The sequence below is a fragment of the Leucopleurus acutus genome (genome assembly GCF_964270905.1).
Source record: "Leucopleurus acutus genome assembly, chromosome: 7".
NCBI lineage: Eukaryota > Metazoa > Chordata > Mammalia > Artiodactyla > Delphinidae > Leucopleurus > Leucopleurus acutus.
Window position 1 is genome coordinate 11,595,092 of NC_139150.1, and position 23,700 is coordinate 11,618,791.

The 23,700-nt window shown below is 41.5% G+C and overlaps 2 protein-coding genes across 2 annotated transcripts in view; both read left to right on the forward strand.

The window, feature by feature from the left end:
- DENND1A (DENN domain containing 1A) overlaps positions 1-23,700 on the forward strand; it is a 548,251-nt gene that overhangs the window by 374,943 nt on the left and 149,608 nt on the right. Inside the window, 1 exon segment of the mRNA XM_082843076.1 lies at positions 23,557-23,682. Within this exon segment, the coding sequence (XP_082699202.1) occupies positions 23,557-23,682 (126 nt within the window).
- Positions 3,055-3,897, forward strand: LOC309963586 (mitochondrial fission regulator 1-like; the record flags this gene model as incomplete). Its single annotated transcript, XM_082842037.1, has 1 exon — positions 3,055-3,897. The coding sequence occupies one exon, from the start codon at positions 3,055-3,057 to the stop codon at positions 3,895-3,897; it is 843 nt and encodes a 280-aa protein (XP_082698163.1).

Genomic DNA, 23,700 nt, shown 5'->3' on the forward strand with positions numbered 1-23,700 from the left:
CACACCACACTTGAGTGTGGGCTGGACTTAGTGACTCACTTCCAAAACTAGTGTATATAAAGGGAAAAAGAGTAACTTTAGTGGAGAAATGGCAGAAACTACCTTAACCAAGTGATGTCATGTGAATGTCACTGTAAACTTGATATGACGTGATGAGGAGGATATGTCACTTTTGTGTTATTCTTTCCAGAAACCCAGTAAAATCATGACAAAACCTTCAGATAAACTCAAGAGGGACGTTCTATCAAATACCTGACCGGTACTTCTCAAAACTGTCAAGGTCAGGGACTTCATTGGCGGTCCAGTGGTTAAGACTCGGTGCTTCCACTGCAGGGGGCACGGATTCAATCCCTGGTCGGGGAACTAAGATACCGCATGCCGCGCAGTGCAGCCCCCCCCCCCAAAAAAAATTTTTTTTTTAATTGGAATTCTGGGTTGAATTCTAGGATAGAAAAGACGCATTAATGGAAAAACTGATGAAATCACAATAAAGTTTGGAGTTTAGTTAATAATAATGTACCAATGTCAGTTTCTTAGTTTTGACAAATGCACCATGGTAATGTAAGATATGGGAAACTGAAACTGCGTTGAGGAGTATCTGGGCACTCTCTCTACTATCTTTGCAACTTTTCTGTGAATCTAAGAATATTCCAAAATGTATATTTTTTGAAAAAGAGAAACAGAAAAAAGGAATTAAGGGAGTATTAGTAACAATTTGATGCCTATAATTTTGACAAATTGGATGAAATGAACAAATGCCTTGAAATACACAGATAACATAAAGTGACTAAAGAAGGAATAGAAAGTTGAAAAATAGTACTGTTTCTATTAAAGAAATTTGAATTTGTAATTAATTAAAACTTTCCCACAAAGAAAACTCCAGGCCCAGATAGCTTCACGGATTAGTTCTATCATATATTTTAGGATACATCTTACACTAACTTTTTCAGAAAATAGAGAGGAAAGGAACACCTTCCACCTTATTTTATGAGGTCAGCATTACCCTGACATGAAAATCAAACAAAGAATTTACAAGAAAAAAAAATATTGATCAATATACCTAATAAATATAGATGTAAAAACCTTTAACAAAATATTAGCAAATTGAATCCAGCAATATAAAAAGGATAATACATCATGATCAAATGTGTACAGATTGGTTAAATATTTGAAAATAAATCAGTGTAATTTACTATATCAACAGACTAAAAAAGGAAAACTATATCGAAACATAAGCCAAAAAAGTATTTTAGGAAAAATTCAACATCTGTCCTTGATAAAAGCTCTTAGCAAACCTAGGTATCCTCATAGTGATAAAGAGCATCTAGGAAGAACTTAGAGCCAACATACTTTGTGGTGAAAGACTGAATGCTTTCCCCTTGAGAACGAGAACAAAAAAAGGATGTTAGCTCTTCCCATTTCTATTCAGCATTGTACTGGAGGTTCTAACCACTCACTAAGACAAGGAAAAGAAATAAAAGCCCTAAAGGTTAGAAAGAAGGAAGAAAAATTGTCTTTATTCAGACAACATGATCATGTATATGGAAAATCCAAAGGGGGTCTCATAAACAAATTTAGCAAAGGTACAGGATAAGGTTAGCGTATAAAAACCAAATGTACTTCTATATACTAGTAATGAGCAATTGAAAAATGAAATATTTTAAAGTACCATTTTAAATAGCATACAAAACACAGAATACTTAGGAATACATTTAACAAAATATGTGCAAGATTTGTATACCGAAAGCTATAAAACATTTCTCAGAAAATAATTTAAAAGACCTAAACAAATGGAGAGATACTCCACTTTTTGGATTGGAAGACTCAATATTTTTAAGATGTTAATTTTTCCTAAATTGATCTATAGATTCAATATAATCCCAGCCCAAATTCCAGATGGCTTAAAAAAAAAAAACAACTTGAGCTGATTCTAACATGCACATGAATATGCGAAAGATCTAGAATAGCCAAAACAATGTTGAAAAAGAACAAAGTTGTAGGACTTGTGTTACCTACTTTTAAGACTTCCAGTAAAGTTATAGTAAATGCAGATCAACATTGTAGGTAAACATAGAGTTCAATAGAACAGAATAAATAGTTCAGAATTAGGCCCACACATAAATGGTTAATTGATCTTCAACAAACATGCCAAAGTAATTCAATTGAGGAAGGATAGTTTTCTTCAACAAATGCTACTGGAAGAACTGGATATCTATATGGAAAAAAATGAGTGTTGACTTTTACCTCTTTCAAATATTAGCCCAAAATGGATTATAGACCTAAACTTAGAGGCAAAAACTAAAATGAATAGAAGAAAAGATAGGAGAAAATCTTCATGAACTTAAGGTAAGCATAGTTTTCTTAGTTAAGACATAAAACACAGGGACTTACCTGGTGGCGCAGTGGTTAAGAATCTGCCTGCCAATGCAGGGGGCATGGGTTCGAGCCCTGGTCCTGGAAGATCCCACATGCCACGGAGCAACTAAGCGCATGCACCACAACTACTGAGCCTAAGCTCTAGAGCCCTCGAGCCACAACTACTGAGCCCATGTGCCACAACTACTGAAGCTCGTGCGCCTAGAGCCTGTGCTCCGCCAGAAGAGAAGCCGCTGCAATGAAGCTCACATACCGCAACAGAGAGTAGCCCCCACTCACCGCAACTAGAGAAAGCCCGCGCGCAGCAACGAATACCCAATGCAGCCAAAAAATAAAAAGCCACCATTTTACAAATGAAGGGGCAAGCCACAGACTGAGCGAAAATATTCTTGATACTTATATCTGCAAAAGGACTTTTTCCCCAGAATATATAAAGAACCCTTAAACTGAATAATAAGACAGCAGCCCAATTAAAAAGTAGGCAAAAGACTTGAAGAGACACTCAACAATAAAAGATATTCAAATGGCCAATAAGGCTGTGGCAGGAGGGGCCCTGAGGAAGATAAGTCTGGTGTTTCTCAAAATGGCCTGATATGAAGGCTTCACGCCTCCTGCCATTCCAAGCCTCCAGAGCTGCCCTGTGGCTGCCTTGTGCTTCAAGTGCAGGAGCCAGTTGAAATGTCAGGAATGGAGGCCAATGTGACCATCCCAATCTGGCAAAACAAGCCGCGTGGGGCTGCTCAAAGTATAGTGAGAAGAATCGGGACCGACCTGCCCCTGAAGCCGTGTCCCCGGGCATCCTTTGAGACCCTGCCCAACATCTCTGACCTGTGTCTGAGGCATGTACTGCCAGTCCCTACTCTGGCTGACATCGTCTGGATTCCTGCAGATGTAGAGGAGACTTATGTCCTGGTCAGGAGCGATACACGCCCCCTGAGGCACACCTGCAAGCCCAGCCCTCTGATCGTCATTCAGCGCAATGCCTCAGTGCCCAAACTGCGTGGGTCGGAGGAGAGGCTTCTGGCCTTGAAGAAGCCAGCCCTGCCAGCCCTTGGCTGCACCAAAGAGCTGCAGGATGAGCTGAGCCACCTGCGCAGCCAGATTGCTAAAATGGTGTCAGCTGATGCAGGAAGTTCAAATGTCTCTTCTCCCTTACCTTGTTTTGGATCCTCGTTCCACTCTACAACTTCCTTTGTCATTAGTGACATCACCAAGGAGACCAAGGTACAGGTCCCTGAGCTTCCATCAGTCCCCCTGCTTTGTTCTGCCAGCCCTGAATGTTGCAAACCAGAACACAAAGCTACCTGCAGCCCGTCTGAAGAAGATGACTGCGTCTCTCTGTCCAAGGCCAGCAGCTTTGCAGATATGATGGGTATCCTAAAGGACTTCCACCGAGTGAAGCAGAGCCAAGACCTGAACTGGAGTTTATTGAAGGAGAAAGACCCTGCCATGCTTACCTCTGAGGTCCTAAGGAGGAAGTTTGCTCTGAAGGAAGAAGATACCAGTAGAAAAGGAAACTGATAGCACTCAGCTCTGCAAACTCAGCCTCAGGCTCCTGGAATTCCTTCAATAGCTGCCTTCCTCACCGCAGATGCTTCTGCCTCTCAATTAGAAATCTTCTGCAACAGTCTTGCCGAAAGCTAGAGCTTGGACCAAGAGAAGAGCTGCACTGTATGTTTTCCATACTTCAAACCTTAGCAGAAGCTAAGGCCTGTTTTGAGCTGAGACACGTTACAGGTAATTGTATAGGTTGGAATGTCCCAGTTTAAAGGGTGAGATAGAAGTTTCTGGTTTTTCCTTGCCCCTGTGTGAAAATAGGTCCTAAATGAATGACTGACTTCACTGCACTAGACCCCGTAACTGGTCTTACTGAACACTTTGTGCCCAGCTGTCACTTACTCTGAGTGGCTTCCTTGCAGCAGAGCAGGGCTGAGGGCAGGGGGCTATGTTTATGTGCACATTCACAGAGCAGGGAAGATCTTATGCTGCTCCATCATGAACTGACACCAGTGCCCAGGAATCACTCCCTCCCCCTTCCCGGTCCAACACCTACATGTAGAGGTCGGGCCACTGGACCAGCTGACACTTGGGCTGCTGGGAGGCCTGGACTGTTTTTTTCTTAAATATATTTTGTAATACTGTACAACCAAATCTACCCTCCAAGGCCCTGGGGCCTCATTGGTTCCACTAATTGAAAGCTCTTTCTCTTCCACAAACTTTAGTTTAAGCCCAGTAGGAAAGAGAAATGGAGAGGGGAAAGAGAGTACCATCCTTCTTCCAGGCCCTTGACTGCTCCTTTGCATTGGGCCAAGGTTTTTACCTACCACACCGTCCATGACTCGGATGCCCTCAGGTCCATTTTCTCTACGGTATGTATCCTGTGTGTGTTTAGGTTGAAGCACTACCTGACATTAAAGGAAGGATTTGGAGAGAAAAAAGAAAAACAATAGCCAGTAAGCATAGGGAAAGATGTTCCATGAGGGTGTAAATTGATACCACAAGGAAGGTACTGCTATATACCCACTGGTATGGCTAAAGTAAAAAGACTGCATTTCTTATAAATGAGTATCTTAAACAAATGTTTACTCTGTGACCAAGTAGTTTCAGTCTTAGGTATACACGCAAGAAGATGAAAACTTATGTACACACAGACACATGGACGTGAATGTTTTTAGCAGCTTTGTTCATAATTGCCAAAAACTGGAAACATTCCAGATGTCCTTCAACTGGTGAGGGACAGTGGTGTACCTGTAAAATGGAATACTACTTGGCAATCAAAATAAACTAAGTACTGATCTATCCAACAAAATGGATGAATCTCACATTATGCTAAGTGAAATAATCCATTTATTTGACGTTTTGGAATAGGCAAAACTGTTGAGCGAGAACTCGGATGAGTGGTTGTCCAGAGCAGGGCTGGGAGGAGCAGCTGACTGTCAAGGGGTGTGAGGGGATTTGGGGTGACGGAGCTGTTCTGTATCTTGATTGTGGGGATGGTTACATGGCTATGTGCATCTTTCAAAATTCATAAAACTAGCCACCAAAAGTGGTAAATTTTACTATATGTAAGTCATACCTGACTTAAAAAATTTTTTTTTAAAGACTGACAATAACAAGTGTTAGGAAGGATGTGGAACAACTGATCTGAAACTTTCATCACTGATATCGGGAGCATAAAACAGAACAACCACTTTGGAAAACAGTTGGGCAGTTTTCTCTGAAGTTAAATGTACACCAGCAATATAACCCAATAACCCCACTCCTGGGTATTTATCCAAGAGAAATGAAAATATATATCCAAACAGGTTTGTACACGAGTGTTTATAGCAGCTTTATTCACAGTAAACAATACCTGGTAATAATCCTAATGTCCATCAGCTGATAGATGGAGAAACACTATATTTTATCCCTGCTTTCTACTACATGAGTCATTATTCATTGTAACATACTTGTGATACACAAAACAACATGGATGAATCTTGAGTATATTACACTGAGCAAGAAAAGCCAGACACATGAGAATGTACTATATGATTTCATGTATTTAAAATCTAAAAGAGAGAAAACTACTCTATAGTGGGCGAAAGCAGGCCAGTGGTTGCCTCGGCCTGGGATGGAGAAGGCAGGAACTGATTGAAAAGGGCAGGAAGGAACATTCTGAGGTGAAGGAAATGTTCTATTTCTTGATTGTGGTGATGGTTACACAGATGTATATATTTGTCAAAACTCATTGAACTGTACTTTTTAAATATATGCATTCTATTGTATATTAGTTATGACTTGATAAAGTAAATTTTCAAAAGGAAGAGGACTTGGAAATTAATTTTAAAAAGGAAGTTCTAATATTGATTAGCTTTCAGAGCAACTCTGCTGATTTTCACATGATTTATGAACATGGGTTAAGGGGTAACTTTGGAGGCAGGGTGGCTCTGGCTTTCTACTAGTTACCTAGACAATTTAGTGTTAAATTTTGTAATCTTAGTTAGCTTTTTGTACCATTAAAAAAAAAAGAGAGAGAGTTGGCAAGGTTAATACTGTTGTACTTTGCTGGGTTCCATGAAACTTGCCAAATGTACTGCTTTCACTGACAATATTGTATTGTTCCCTAGCTATGGATTTGGGGAAAGGAATATGGCAAGAATAGTCCATCTTTTATTGGTATAAAGGCCTGTTTACAGACTTCTTTTTTTTTTTAGTAAATTTATTATTTATTTATTTTTGGCTGCATTGGGTTTTCGTTGCTGGTGTTTATCTCAAGCCCATGTGGATGCTTTGAACAGAAACATAATGTCCCTCCCTCCGCAGCCATTTAACCAAGCACTCTTCATCTGTTTCTCTCTTAAAATTTAAAGAACATCTCTTGTTCCTTCAAGAGTGTTACGTATACACTGTTTAGCCAACGGGTAAAATTTGTAGAGCTTTTTAAAAGCTTGGCAAAAGAGAGCTCAGACGCTTCCAGGCTTCATACCACACCTCATCACTGATTTCCCAGAGCTCAGTTGGGGCCCTTTCTAATATTCTTTGGCCTGAAACTCACAGGTTTTTGTGTATGCACGTGTATGCGGAGACCTTTACCATCTGCTTACACTCTCCTTTCTTTTACTTCGTGCTTTCTGTAACCTGATCAATGCTCTTCTAAATCAGGCTTTCTTATGTGGTGATATATGTAATAGGACATTAAAATACGTATTACCTTTTGACTCAATAATTCTACTTTTAAGGGTTTTTTTCTGGCAAATCCTTCTAAATGGAGAAAGCCACCTAACCAAATAGCATTGTTTATGTTAACTGAAGTTGGGAACAACCTTAATATCCAAAATTAAGAGGAGTGTTTAAGGTGATCTATTCCACCGCCATTCAATGGAGTGTACCATACAGTCACTAAAAATGATTGCTATGAAGAATGTGGGCAACACGGGAAATGCTAAGGATACAGTTCAGTGGAAAAAGCAGAATATTGAATGATATATCTACCATGACTACAATTAAGAAAAACAGCCAGATACTCAGAAGTAAGAGTTTTAAAAGAACTTCCAAATTATCAACAGTGGTATATTAGGATAGTAAAGTTATGAGTTAACATTTTTTTCTCTCATTTTCTAAATTTTCTGTGATATGATTATTACTAGTTTTATGATGGAAAACTCATCTTTCCTCCTCTCTCCTGAAACACTTGAATCTTGGCTTTTGGCTTTATGGTTTGTATGTCTTCAGGACTGTAGTTTCTCTTTCTTCTCCATATTCTTTGGATAAAAAGATCACAAATGACTTAATGATGCGTTTTAAATCACTTAAACTTCTTGTTCTTCCTTGGTGGAATTTTTGAGGGATATCCAAGAGGTTTCTAAGCATGTGAAGAGAGAGAAACCATGTTGAGCAGTCTTCCTTGGTGTGAGAAGGGGGAGAAGGCAAGGGAGGAAAGATACTGTTTACAGAGCACCTGCAGTGCCCCAGGCCAGAGTAGTTTCCAGTCCTTCTATGCTGCATCCAATCTTCTTCACAAGCTGGACGCTGACCCCAGGCAACCTCTCAGCCTTATCTTGCATCACTTCAGTACTCATACCCCGTTTCCCACCCACTAGGAGAGTGATCCCATTCCCCAAGGCCTCATGCTCTTTCACATCTCTATGCTTCTTTCCATGCTATTCCCTCTGGTGAGGATACCGTTCCTTCTCTACTTGGCTAAACCTATTTGCTCTATAGGGCACTCCTCAAATGTCACTTCTGTGATGCTTCCACAGCTCGGCACTGGAATTTCATAACATTTTTCCCATACTTCTTTTATACCACGTACTATATAATAACTCTTTCCCCTCCTAAGCATTTGGGCTTTACATGGTTGTGAACACAGCCCTGGCACAATGCATGACTCACTGGGGCATTCAATGAGTGTTTGTGGAATGAGTGAATGAACGAAAGAATGATCAAAATATGCAATCTGCTTTGAACTCTAGATCTTGGAAAACTCATTTATTCAACATTTGACTCTTCACTTTGTACAAGTATCTGGAAAAGCAAAGATCTGCAAAGATCAGAGTTCCCTTTTTAAAAGAGACAGGAGAAATTCAGTGTACATTACAGCTACAATTTACTGGGTAAATTGAGTGCCAAGCATTTTGACTCTTTGGTCATGATTACTAAATGCCATTGGGATTTTACTTTACACCCTAAAAATGGATTTCTTCAAATTGCAAGTAGTCACCCATTAGTGAAACCATAAAATCAACTTAGTGGGTCACAGCAAGCTTTTTTTTTTAATGGAGTTGAACAAGGAATATCAGAGTATATCTCAAATAATATGGGTAAGCATCAATTCATGAAACTCTTAAATATACGTAATATACATATAATACTGGTTTACAAAATATAATACATTCATTACTCTGCAACACAGTAAAAAAAAAAAGGAAAACTATTGATACATTATGACCATTTTAATCATTAAAATTCATACCTTTTAATGTGTGAACTACCATTTCATTGTATGGATATACACCATAATATATTTGGCCTGATAATTTCAAGTTTTGCGTTCTTTTTTTTTTAAAATAAATTTATTTATTTATTTGTTTTTGGCTGTGTTGGGTGTTGGGTCTTCGTTGCTGCGCACGGGCTTTCTCTAGTTGCAGCGAGCGGGGGCTACTCTTTGTTGCGGTGTGCGGGCTTCTCATTGCAGTGGCTTCTCTTGTTGTGGAGCACAGCTCTAGGCAGGTGGGCTTCAGTAGTTGTGGCTCACAGGCTCCAGAACGCAGGCTCAGTAGTTGTGGCACACCAGGCTTAGTTGCTCTGCGGCATGTGGGATCTTCCCAGACCAGGGCTCGAACCCATGTCCCCTGCATTAGCAGGCAGATTCTTAACCACTGAGCCACGAGGGAAGTCCCTCAAGTTTTGCATTCTTTTTTTTTTTTTTTTTTTTTTTTTCAGTACACAGGCCTCTCACTGGTGCAGCCTCTCCCATTGCGGAGCACAGGCTCCGGACACGTAGGCTCAGCGGCCATGGCTCACAGGCCCAGCCGCTCTGCGGCATGTGGGATCCTCCCGGACCAGGGCACAAACCCGTGTCCCCTGCATTGGCAGGCGGACTCTCAACCACTGCGCCACCAGGGAAGCCCTTGCATTCTTTTAAACAGCAGTATGATGGACATATTTGTAACTAAATCTCTATATCACTTACTTGAATTCCATGAATTGCTAGAAGTAGAATTTCTGAATCATATAAAAATTTATATAAAAATTTAAGGCTTTTGATACATACTTTTAAATACCACCACCTCCCCCCAAAAATTATACCAGTTTTCACTTTTATCAGTAACATGAAAGTTAGCACTTACTCTTGAAAAATTGTTTAAAATTCATATAATTTTTTTTTGGTGGAAACTATATGCATGTGCAGCTATCCCAGTCACCTGTGTGAGGCCCAGCAGTCCCTTGGACCCTGTACTTCTCTTCTGTGCTGTGAAACTGGAAAATGGACAGTGGCTTCCTAATTACATTCCTGTCTTCAGTCTCTTCTAACTCCAATCAGTTTTCTGGTCTTTCTAGAATAAAGTCTTCCTTGACCCTCCCTCAGTAGTTGATTGCTCTATCTTTTGTATTCTCGAAGCACATGGCACACCCTTCTGTTACAGCACTCGTCATGTTATATCGGAATTATTTTTGGCTTCTTGTGTCCTCTCTTCCAACCCCTCTAGGGTAGGGACTAAAAACTCTTCCTTCTTTACGTTTGTATCTGCCCCAGAGTTAAATATATAGCATGTACTCAGTAAATTTTCACTGAGTGAATGACAGCATCTTGTTTAATTATGACCTCAGGACTGGTTCAAATCACATTAAAATTGGGCTATACCATGTAGGTGACTGTCTGTGGGAGTCCAAAGGCAAAACTTTGGTTCGGGAGGGCCCAGATTCAAATAAGCCCGGAGTCTAGGGCTTCCCTGGTGGCACAGTGGTTGAGAGTCCGCCTGCCAATGCAGGGGACACGGGTTCGTGCCCCGGTCCGGGAAGATCCCACATGCCGCAGAGCGGCTGGGCCCGTGAGCCATGGCCGCTGAGCCTGCGTGTCCAGAGCCTGTGCCCCGCAACGGAAGAGGCCACGACAGTGAGAGGCCCGCGTACCGCAAAAAAAAAAAACAAAAAACAAATAAGCCCGGAATCTGCTTGCTGCCTCTTCTCTGGAGTACCCCCGCTTAGAATGCTGGTTGGAGAGAGAGCAGTCTGCTCAGAGATAGCCTTGCTTTGTTAGGCCATTGCTAACAGCTTTGTTGGCTGGAGCTTCTCTATGCCATGTTTTTTCCAAAGGCCCGGAAACTTCAGACCCTAGAGATGCTGCTACAGGGCCTCCTAGGTGCTGGTGTGCCATCCTACCTTGTGAGTCAACAATGCATTTAATCCCAGAAGCAAGGGAGCAGACATCACAGGCTGTCTGGCTTAGTAGTCTGGCCCGGGAAATGTCTGAACTAATAGTAGACCTTGCAAAAAACCCATTCTTAAAATCCCAATAGGAAGAAAAATGCCGAGTGGGGAGGTGGGCGGGCTCTGATTGTCTTGAGTATCTTATGTAACTCTTTATGTGTATAGACCTTGTAGACTTAGTATCCTTGTGGAATTGATCCTTCTGCCACCGGTAAAACATGTATCGTTAGTATTCTCTAATAGAATGTTTATTCATTCAACAGGTATTTCCTATGGGGAAATGTTGGTCAAAGGTTACAAACTATAACATGAATAAGTTCCAAGGATCTAATGTACATTATGGTGACTGTAGTTAGTAATACTCTATTGCATACTTGAAATTTGCTAAGAGAGTAGATCTTAAGTGTCCTTATCACATACAAAGAAAAAGTAACTATGTGAAGTGATGAATATGTTAATTAACTTAATTGTGATGATTATTTCAAAATATATACATTTATCAAATCATCACCTTGTACACTTCAAATATGTATAATTTTATTTGTCAATTCGACCTCAGTAAAGCCAGAAAAGACAAAAGAAACCAAAACAGGCATTCCCTGAGCACCTACTATGTGTCAGGCTTTGTATTGGGTATAATGGATGCAGAGATGATTAAGACATGCACCTTATTCCCAGTGAGATCACTGGCTGGTTAGTAAAAGAGGTAACAGAAGGCTGGGCTGCCAGTATTGCCCCCACTTCTCCAATCCCAGACCATTCTCTGTTGCTGTAAATGAAGGCATAATCTGGAACATGAATGTCACTGTTCAACTTGAAACGCTTTAATGGTTCCTCGTTTTCTTCTGAGTAAAATTCAAGCTCCATAATATGGCCTTTTATAATCTAGTCTCTGCCTGCCTCTCCTGGCACATCTCTTGCCGCTCTCCTACCCACTTATACCAGCAGCTTTGTTTCCATCCACAGGAACCATTCAGAGTGTCCCAAAAGGGCAGATCAGTAGCCAGTTCAGGATTGGAGATTATTTATCCAGCCAACGTTTTCTGGAGGTGTGCTCAGTGTGTTGGACCATAGGAACATAAAGATGTACAAGAAACAGTCACTGTTCCTGGAAAAGGAGAGATGAGCATACTGGGAGCGGGAATGGAATGCATTGAGGCTGGAGTTGTGAACAAAAGTATAATGCGTTTGGGCAGGGAATAATAGTTTAGTCCAGCTGGTGCACAGGATGTGTGTTTGGGAGGGACAAAACATGAGACCAAAGAAGTAGGTGGGAAGGACCAGATGGGAAATGGTCTTCTGTCATAAAAACAAGTCTGGACTTCATATTTTGGGCAGTGGGGAATCAACTAAGGTAGTTAGGTCAGGTAATGACTAGACTAAGGGTGGAATGTTGGACCCAACCTCTTGTTGCTTCTCTGGTTCCTAGAATCTAGCCAAGCTCTCCCCACCCCAAATCTGATATTGGACTTGGGTCCGGGGACAGTTTGCTGAAGAGAATTCGTATCAGTATCACCTATCACCGTTATCCAGTCATTCGTCCCTCATGCTTTAGGGGATTGTCTGTAGGTCTCTCTTCTGTGTTGGACCACTCTCCATGACAGTGTCCACTCCGTGACTTCTAAATTTCATGTAGGAAGGAAAGGAGCATCGTGATCCAGTGTGCCTTGCCCTGAGTGTGTGTGTGTAGGATTTGTCAACAATTGAGTATTTTATGGGAGTTTATGGGACTTCATTAAAGATGCTGGAGCAGAAGCACTGTGGGACATCAGAAGAGACCTCAGCAATAAACCGCAACTCCAAGCTCTGGAATGCAGTAAATGTTTAAGAGACTTCCTTCCTTTCATTACTGAATTTTACTTTACTTTTATACCAGTTAAGAGTTGTGTTTTATTGGTTGAAATTTCTTGATTCCGTTTTCCCCAGGTCTGTTTAAAAGCTACATTTTATCCTTGAGGATGTTTGGCTCCTGATAGAGGAAGTGCTGCCAGCGAATTCAATTAACTGGCAGAGCTCACAGATATACACGGATTTCTTTTTTTCCTTCTTTTTCACAACTGCTACATAAACACAGCTGGGTTTAATATTTGTCGTAACAAAGATTTAACTTGAATCGTTTTACTCTGGGTAATTAATGCTTGGAATCTCGGCTACTTCTTCATTCATTTGTGATCTGCGTTTTTGACTCTGGCTATCTAGATAATGAAGTGTGCTCCTCTAGGTCTTTGCCCTGCCTTAAAACTGCTTAATATTTGGCCGTTCCCACTAGAGAGCAGATGCTTTTCTTTGCAAGAATTGAATTTCTGTCAGCTCTTTTATGCATCATGTGTTTGGAACTGTAAGTGGATCAAGTTGTTCATCACAGCAGGGACACTGTGAAACACATCTATTATACACACTTCCCACCACCCCCCTTCCTGTTTTGTTTTGTTTTTTTTCTCCCCTGAGGAGGTGGAGATGCCCAGATCCCCTTGGGAGATATCTCACTCTGTGTGGATGTACCCATGTGATCCACCATGGATCCGGCCTGGCTACATCCCTAAGCATGGAAATCTATATCCATTCAGCCCAGGATTGTTGCTGAGCCGAATCCTGCTTTTATCTTTGTAAACACCAAGCACTTCATTAACTCCCAAATACACATAAGTTTGGGTCACTAGATAAACCCACTAGGCTTAGCATAATGAGTGACATTTCAGTCATTGATGCCCCAGAAAATGTTAATTGTGAGCCCATTATTCTTTTTTATGCTAAAATAATGGCTTGGGTAGTTTTGGCTTTGGAGTTGGGTTAATGTGGAAGAATAATCAGCATCTATTAGGCTCCTGCTGTGTGCCAGGTACTGTGTGAGAGGCTTTGAAAATCTTGACATTCAATCTACATAATAATCCTGAGGGGAAGGGGAGGTACTTTACCCCTTTTTTGTTAAATGAAGAGAAGAAAATAAGATGCCTAAAGACATCCAGCTAATAGCAAGCAGCTGAGTCAGAATCTGAACTCAGGGTTTGCTAGACATACATTCATTGGTTGATCGATGCATGGATTTATTGTACATGTTCATTACATGCAGCCGCTACTCCATTTGGGTTGTCCCATTCCACGTCAGGTCTCAGGCCAGCTGATCGGCTTTTATGAACACCTTTGTATCCATCTGAACATGAACTATTGGTGGTGATTGAAATCATTTATTTAGTTTTGCTTTTTCCATCAAGCTCAATGCAAATACAATCCAACTTCCCAAAGCAACCTACCATTTTCTTGCAGTTTTCATCTTGTGAATTTCAATCCCTAGCTTCAGCTTTGAGCTGACAGCTGAAAATTCCAAATCTAAATAGTTTAGTTTGTCAACACAGCTTTGAAAAGCAGGAGTCTTGATGATGTTCCTACTGTGATATGCTCATCTTTTGGGCCTCAGATAATGCTAAAGGCAAAAGTGCATTCTAGTGCATTTTTCATTGATATCATTCAATTTGCAGGAGTCATTATGGGACATTCACATGTCTGAGTGAAAGACCGCTGATCTGTGGGATTAATTATAGTTAAATGGAGAGGTGGCTTTTGCTCATGAAGAAAGTCAGTCTCCTGATAAACATTTTTAGGTATGAAAAACTTTAGTCTTCCTCCAAATACTTTTCATTAGAAGCAAGCATTAGTGTCCTGGTTCATTAGCAATAGAGTAACTGCTTTATTGTTGATCTGCAGTCCATTTTGTTGTTGGAAGATGTCGGTATTTTTTTTTTAAAAAAATTGAAGTATATGTTGTAAAAAACATGCTTTATAACTTTCCTTTTACAAGAGTGTATCTCTCTTTTCAAAGGTAACTTACATTTGTATTTTGTGCCTTGTGTTTGCAAGAGACTGGTTCTTGGTTTATTCATGTTGACAACTGAAAAGCCTTAGACCTAATTAAAAGAATTTCCACGAGCACCTTTACTGAACCATTTCATTACCCAGCACTGCACAGATTGCATTGTGAAACATGATGATAGTTTAAATCTGACCTTTAAACCTAAACTGCCAGAAGTATGGGGGAGAAAACCCTTCTTTGAAAATACTCTGTGGATACATACATACACAGGCATACGTGCATGAACACATATGGATAGAAATAATCTTTATTGAATGACCACCTAATATTATAAATACACATTTACTTTGAGCTCAAATCTTGTAACCTTCTTTAGTGTTCAGCTGCATTAATTGTGTGTGTGTGTGTGTGTGTGTGTGTGTGTGGTGTGTTAAAACTAAATTGTTTTTTAGGGAAAACAAAGACAGTTTCACTTCGGGCAAAAAAAAAAAATGTGTTTGGAGGAAGATGAGTATTACAAATAGATAGGAAAATGCAAAAATCTTTGCTCCTGTGTGTTTCCATTTACAATGCGGAGGTGCTGGGATTAACCAGGCAGGGAGGGGGCTGGAGTGCACTGTGAGTGCAAGGCTCCTCCTGAGCTTTATTTGGCAGATAGTAGAAATGGACCTTTTTGTTTTTAAATTGTACTTTTTTACTCCAAGAATGTCATCCTGAGGACTTGATAGTTTGTTCTCAGGATGCTCAACAAAGCCATTATAGCATGTAGTTAAGTAGCCACTCACATAATGAAAATTGATCCTTTTGTCTGACAAAAAGCTGCTTAGAATTGTAATGCTCACCTCTTAACTTTCCGACTTAATACTCGGCCCATAAGATGTCAGGAGAGACAGAGGGAGCAAAGACCTGGGCCGCTGGGGTCATAGCCGGCCCCAGCTTGGAGCTCCGCGTAACTAGCACAGTCCCCACTCCCCCATGGAGAACCCGGCTCTTTGAGGGAAAATCGGATGCAGAAGAAGCAATTAAAGCCAACCGAGGTCAAGGTACAACCATGTTCTCAAGTAAGAAACAGAAAAGCAAGGAATGAAAGGAGGCAATAATGGAGATATATTAAGTTGTGGAAAAAAATAAACCAGTATCGTGGACAAATCTAATTTGCTGGTCTGAGAAATCCTGGCAGCAGTAAGAATTAATGGAATAGCACAGACTTTGGAGTAAGACCGACTTGTGCTTGACTTTAGCCTCTGCCCCTTGCTGTACTATCTGTGTGAGATGGGGCTGAGGCTCACTTTTCTCATCTGTATAGTGGGGATAACTGTCTCTGCCTGGCCCACTTGTTCTGAAATTTTAATACAGTGCTGGGCATAAAAACACCTACCATGGCTATTGGTACCTAGTAGAGTGCTTGATAAATACTAGTTCCTGTTCCTTTTTCCTGATGAATTCCTGGTTTTCTCAGAAACTATTACTGGGAAAGAGAGTAGGGTGAGATTGCCCTTACATATCAAGACTTTTTGCTTCAAATTTAGGCAAGAACTAACTAAGGCACAGAGAGATGCACCGTGCCATTTCATTGCCCACGTGAAGGTAGCAGAGGAGCCAACATACACATGCCCCTGAGGATGGGAAAAGAAAGCAATAGTTCCTCCTCCCCTCTCCAGACCCAGACGTTCCCCAGGAGATCTTATAACAAAGCTTGATGTCTAGTTTATTCACGAAAGGAAGAATCAATCTGCCTTAGTCCTTAAGGGCTATTTTATAAAGGGGGAGAGAAAGTAATTCTATTGCCCCCCTTCCAGCTGCTGCAGGTGTCTGATTTATCAAAAAAAAAACAACTTTTAACCTCAGTTCTGACACTGAGCAGTTAATGCAAGTGGACCCCCTGCCCAGGATGACTTGAGTCAGATTTTGAGAAGAACTGTATCTCTACTTGCAGTGTCGTGCCAGCACTGAGGGTGGCCATGGTCCCTGCCTCCCTAGAACCTTCAGTCTAATGGAGGAGACAGACGTTAATGGACTGCCACATAATACATCATCACTTTGCTGTTTGTCCCTGAAGGAAAGGTACAGGGACAGTATATGACAAGGGAACCTTGGCCTAATCTGAGGGGGTCAGACCGAGGCAGTGGTATTTGAGCTGAGATCTAAAGGATGAATAGTAGTTGATCTAGGACCTTGGGTTGTCCAGTATGGTAGCTACTATCCACATGTGGCTATTTAAATTTAAATTGATTAAAATGAAATAAAATTCAGTTCCTCAGTCGAAGCAGCTACATTTCAAGTGCTCAGTAGCAGCTACCACACTGGACAACACAGGTGACCGATTATCTGTGGAAAGGCCTGTTGCACGGTGCTGAATGCTAGGCAAGCGGGTGACGGTGGAGAGAGCACTCCAGACAGAGGAGTTAGCCTATCCAAAGGTCCTGGAGTATAAGAGAGGCCAGGGCAACTGGAACCCGGTTGGTGTGGTCGAAGCCATGGAGGGGGTACAGGAGCCTCGGATCTGAAAAAGGCTGGAGCCTTGCAGGCCAGGCTAGGACTGTCTTTATCCTCAGAGCAACAGGGAAGCTGCTGAAAGATCTTAAGGTGCCAGCACTGATGGAAAGAGGTGGATAGGAGTGTCTCAGAGGTGACTAGGTGAATAGCCGTCCTTATTCTCCTCTCCCCCTACAAATTGCAACCAAGTGATGAAGAAATAATCTTATACTTGTTGAGTGGTATAAATTGCAAGGGTTATCTTCATCGTAGCGGGAAGGAAGATATGTAAGCTGCTGGTTATACAAAAAAAGCTAAATATGATGATGAATACAATGGGAGAGCCCCTTCTGAAGTAGTAATAAGCTAACTTGTGGCTGGTCTGGGGGAGCTTGACTGCAAGCCCTCGGGAGCTGGGCCCTGATCATATGAAGCTCTGTTCCCAGCACATCTCCAGCATGGGGCTTGCAAAGATTAGGCATGAACAAAAGTAACAGAACTAATGTGCCCGGAGAAAGAACTATTTGTTCTGACAGGGCATCACAGAAAGTCAGCGGCTTTTTAAAAAAATTTTTAATAGAAGAGTTTTTTTAGAGAATGAGATAAAGAGTATCCCAGGCTTAGGGATAGTTTTGAGGCCTCTGAGATTGAGTAGAAGATAAAGTTGGAAACAGAGCTGGAGCCAGACCCATAGAAGGCCTTGAATATTGTGCTAAGGAACTTGGACTTTATATGTTAGCACCATGGAGTCACTGAAAATTTTAGAAGAAGGAAGTGATATGATTCAACCTCTTGTTTTAGAAAGATAATTCAAAGTGCAAAGGATGGATTAGACCAGGAAGAAAACAGGAGAAGGGCCACCAGTTGAAAGACAGGTGCAGTAGTCCAGGTACTAATTAAACAAAACACAAAGCCAGGCAGTTTGTTATGTCAGTTCTCCATTTACATGCATTATATTTTAATCCTCACAGTGTATGTATGTTACAACTACCTCATTTTACAGCAAAGGAAGCTGAAGCTCAGAAAGGTTAAGAAAGTAAGGAAGACTGATTTCTAATCTTAGACTTGGCTCTTGTGACTCAAGCTCTACACTCTACTGCCTGAGGAGTGCGTGGGGATAGAGGAGCAAGTGAAGCCAAGAGACCCCAGAGGTAGAGCCTGTAGTGACCAGGGCAAACAGGAAGAGGGTGCGGGACGGGGTGGGGAACGCTGCATATGTTACTGGACATGTGGCACGTGCAGTGTTGTGTAAGACTGGCCCCGTTGTCCACTTTAATTCATTCAGCCACCAGAGCTTCATTTTCCTTGCAATTTTGGTTGCATCTTAGTGATGACCCTCTGCAAAAGGGAAATGGATGAGTATCAATTTCTCCCCCAATCCTTCCCAACTGAGACCGTTTCTTCCAATGATCATTCACTGAAGAATGTAATCCTAGACTTTCCTCCAAGCACGGAGGCTCGGCCATTGGAAATGCCTTTTAAGATGTCAGAACACTCGCTCATCTGTTCTTTTATTTAGCAAAAAGTGCTGAATGATGACACTGGGCAAAGTACTGCTGGACCACTGCTGGCCCTTCTAGGAACTCACAGTCTAGCAGGAAAGGTAGTAGACACTACAGTTCACTGACAACTCGCAGTCCAAGGGGGCCCAGGCTGGGCGTCATTAAGCCTGTCTTAGTGGTCAGGGAATGCTTCACAAAGGAGGGGACGTTTGGATTCCCTCTCTCCTTTAACCCAAGGCAATGTTTAATTTGACTATTAAAGAAAAATACCTCATTTAAATTCTTTATTATAAAAGTAACATGTTTTTTTATAAAGCATAATCAAAACAATAAGAAGTGCATAAAACAGAAAGTGAAAGCATCCCTACATGGTTAAAGTTTGATACGTGGCATTTTAGATTCTTACTACGTATATATATAAATGATTTTTATACATATATATTTTTTTAAATCATTCATGTTATATATATTGCTCTGTAACTTGTGTTTTCTCCCCATTTGGGTGTAGTTTGTGGACATCTTTTCATGTTAGTTCACAGAGTACTGCCATTTTTTTTTTTTTTTTTTTAGCAGCTATGCAGTATTTCAAGGATGTGGTATAATTTACTTAATAGGCCCCTACTCATGGACACTTGGATGGTCTTTCAAAGGGTAAATAGATGTTCACAAGTAGGACAGAAAGGGACAAGGGACAACTCCATCTGAGTTGTCAGCATGTGTTTGGGCTGGAGGGTAGTATATGCTTCTGGATAGCAATTCAGTATCAATCAAATACCCATTACGGGGGGCCAAGGGAAGCGAGGCCAGCTGAGGAAAGCGTCACAGACTACTCGGAGGAGTTGGGATGTTTTCCTGCAGGTGGTGATGGCCAAGGGTGGGGGCACTGAAGGATTTTGATAGAGATCAGATTCATATATTTCCAAGAATACTGGGACAGCTATGGGTAGATGGCGTTGAAGGAAAACTAAAGACAGAGAGCCCATCTGATCTGGGAAACTACTCCACTAACTGGGCCAGAGAAGATGGGTAGAGCTGAGCAGCACAGGGCCAAGGTCATGGGCACTGAGAGATTCAGGATATATTGGCAGGAGGGTGGTAAGATGTGGAGAATGGTCGTAGGAAGGGAAGGAGAAGAACGGAATCTAACATCTGAATCTAGCCTAGGAGACTGGCTGGATGATGCTGCGGTATCCAAGATGGGAAAAGAGGAGGAGGAGGGAAGTTAAGATGCTGACAAGTTCAATTTTGTACTCTCTTCCCTTTGTTTTCTATCTCCCTCCTGATACCTCGATAAAGGAGGAAACCACCCTTGCTGGCTTTTCTGTCCCCCCAAATTATGTCTGATGATCCCTGACGTTAATGACTTGACCAGCACCCCCAGGAGCACTCAGAGCAAGTTGGGTTTTAGATGTATGACTGTGGGTTATTTAAGCCTTAGATTTTCCTTCCTCACTTTTAGTTAAAGGACAGTATGCTGTCACCAGTTATCAGTTGTGCATATACTTGAAGTTTCAAAGTTTGAAGTGCTGACAAAAGCTTCTCCTTGTTGTAGGGTGAGGAGAGGTCTTCAGGAGTCTTGGCCTGAGTGGTCACAGGGGCACCAGGAGCCCAGGACCACTTGGCTGGTTCCAGAGCAGCTGGGGCAGGCCCGAAGGCACACACTCCTATTTGCTTAGTTACAATCAGCTATGACTTCTTTGTGTAAAATGGTAATGAGGCCATTAGGAGAGGCTCACCTGAAGTGCAGCCTTGTGAGTCCAAGGTAATTAAACACCTCCCGAACGAAAGCAAAAGGCCAAGGAAGGTTAAGTGAGGAATAATCTGCGGCACAGGTGGCCCAAGGGCTTTGAGGAGACAAAAGAGAGACACCGGCTTGTACTGTTTCAAAGGATGGAAATGTCACCCTCGTCCCGGGAAAGGCAGGACTTTTATTATTTGGAGGGTGGGAAGTGGGCAATATTTTTAACATTTTAATAAAGCATATTTCTTTTTCACATTGCTATTTCAAGTTGGAGGTCCATGACAGACTGCCAGGGCACTGAGTGGCCTGTGCTGCTTCTCGTGAGCTCTCACCACTGTGGTGCTGGGGCGCATGTGTGCCAGAATCGGGGGGCGGGGGGGGGGTCACGATAAACTGAATATTTCCACCCAGGTGTCATGACAGACTCCAGGCTACTTCCAGAGGAAAATTGTTTTCCTTGGCCCACGTCTGAGTGGAGATGGGGTGGCTGCCCCCTCAACGCATGTTCCCGTCCCTTCTGACTTAGCCAAGAAGTAGATCATCCCACCTTCACTCACTAGATTGTCCAAGCATGTGGCACGCCCCTTGAGCAGCAGCACAGGATTTCTTTCCCTACACTCAGTAAACACGGATTCTTTTTATTTTAAAAGATCTGGCAACAGAGGATTCTTGCCATTCGGTTTCTTGCCTCAGAATCTCTGCTGTCTCCACATAAAAGCTTATACATGAATGTTTTTAGCAGCGTTAATTATTATTATTAATTAATATTATTAATAATGAAGCTGATGAAGAGATAAAATGTGGTCTTTCCATAGGATGAAATATTATTCAACTGTGGAAAAGAAGGAAGTACTAATTAAGTGCTACAATGTGGATGAAACGTGTTTATAATGAGCAGTATGCTAAGTGAAAGAAGCCAGTCACAAAAAAAAGACCACCTATTGTACGATTCCATTTGTAAGAAATGTCCAGAATAGGCAGATTCGTAGAGACAGAAAGTGGATCAGTGGTTACCTAGGACTGGAGTGAGGGAGGAGGGTGAGGATTAGTGGGGAGTGAGAAGTACCTGCCAGTAAGATGGGTTTTCTTTTTGGGTGATGAAAGTGTTCTGGAATTAGATTATAGTGATAGTTCTACAACATTGTCACTATACTAAAACTACTGAATTACAGATTTTAAATGAATGAATTTTATGATATGTAAAATATATCTTAAGCTATTACAAACCCCTTATCAGAAGCTTGGTAATAAGAAATAATGTCCATGGAGCATTTCAAGAGTATATGTAATCCGGGCTTCCCTGGTGGCGCAGTGGTTGAGAGTCCGCCTGCCGATGCAGGGGACACGGGTTCGTTCCCCGGTCCGGGAAGATCCCACATGCCGCGGAGCGGCTGGGCCCATGAGCCATGGCCTCTGAGCCTGCACGTCCGGAGCCTGTGCTCCGCAACAGGAGAGGCCACAACAGTGAGAGGCCCGCATACCGCAAAAAAAAAAAGAGTATATGTAATCCATCACAGATTCTTAATATTTTTAGGTTCACAGGCACCTTTAGGAACCTGAGGATAGCTATACAGCCTATACCCAGAAAAATGATCATTACTCATTCATATTAAAAATTTGTAGATGATTCATGGACCACCTGCATCTAATTTCCTATTTCATCTTTAAATTTTACCCTAAATTTTATCCTTAAATAATGTCAGGCCCGTTAGGTAGTCCTATATCTAAGCCCCATATAGATTTCTGAAATGTTCTCTTCATATGTCACCTACATGCTTAAAAACAGTCATTAGCTTTACCTTTATCTCAAAATGAAGGAAAAAATTTCTTAATGTATTCACAGCTCTTGACCCCTGCCTTTCCCTTTATCCTCATTTTAAGCCATATTCTCCATTCTCTCCACTGAAGCGACAGTTCTCCCTAGTCTCTGAACTCCTCCTCACTACAGTGTCTTTGCAAATGCTGATCCCAGTGTTTGGTACACTGTTCCTTCCCCTCTTTGCAAGTTAATTACTTCAGCTCATCCTTCAGATCTCAGTCTAAGCCTGTTTCTCTCCGGGAAGCCTTCCTTGACCTCCTTGGTGAGCTCTATCACAGGCTTGTCATGGTAGCAATGTCATATGTATTGGTATTTTCTTCACGAGAATATAAGTTTAATGAGGGGAGGACCCTTGTCTGGTTTTGCTCACCATTGTATCACCATTGACTCAAGGCTACCAAGTTGCACAATTCCAGGGACACTTTTCACATGGAACATAGTGTGAGTGGTGTGCCCAGAAGTTGTGCAATATGGCTTCCTGAGATGGATGGCATATTGGAAACAGACCAGGAAGCTTAATGTAGTCTCTGACGTTGAGGGCAACAACCGTCATGTCACACAATCTTTCCTACATTGAGGACTCATAGGAAAAAATCTCTTTTCATTCTCACTTTCAGGAAATTTTGTGTTCATGTGTGCAACTGCTTTGGACCCAAAGAATCTCACAACTTCTCATGTTTCCCTTTTTGCTTCGCCATGACTTTCTTGTCTATTTTGTTTTAATCTGTTGGGTGCATATCTGTAAGCTATATAAGTGTGTTTCTGTTAGTCTATATAATGACTATTCCTTTAGAATATGAGGTTTATAATAATATATTATACATATTATATATACTTTATATCTATTTAATAAATATATAATTTATAGTACATTTAATAAATACATATTTAGAGTATGAGGTATATTATAATCTGTTATAAATAAGCCATTTATTTCCAATATTTGTAAGGAATCTGAAGAGGAAATGGAATTGGAACTAAAAAAATTTGTGTAGTTTGGGCTCAGATTATAAGACTTCAATTACTATTCCAACTTGGTCACTTCTTGGGTTTGTTACTAGGCATGTAATATAACCTCTCTGAGACTGTTTCACCCTTGTAAGATGGGAGCACAATCCCTTTCCTACAGGATTGTTGAAAGAATTAAGTAAGAAAATTTATGTGAAAGCAATTAACCTGGCACATTGAAACTGCTTAGAAAGTGGTTTTGTTTTTGTTTTTATTAGATACTCCCTAATAGGAGCAAGATTTATTTAAATTTCAAAAACCTGCCCCAATACTGAATGTGTGTTTGTTCTCCCAGCAGTTGATGTGTCAAATCCATCCCCATCCTGGGGGTTCTCTAGAGCTCTGTGTGTGCTGGGTGTAGCCACCCATCCTCCTCCGACCCTGCCCTCAGCCTCTCTCTCCTTTGTGTCACCAGATCTCTTCACTGAAGAACCGGCTGAAGAAGGTCTCCACAACAACTGGCGATGGTGTGGCCAGAGCCTTCCTCAAGGCCCAGGCCGCTTTCTTCGGCAGCTACCGAAACGCTCTGAAAATAGAGCCGGTGAGTAGCCTCTTGGCA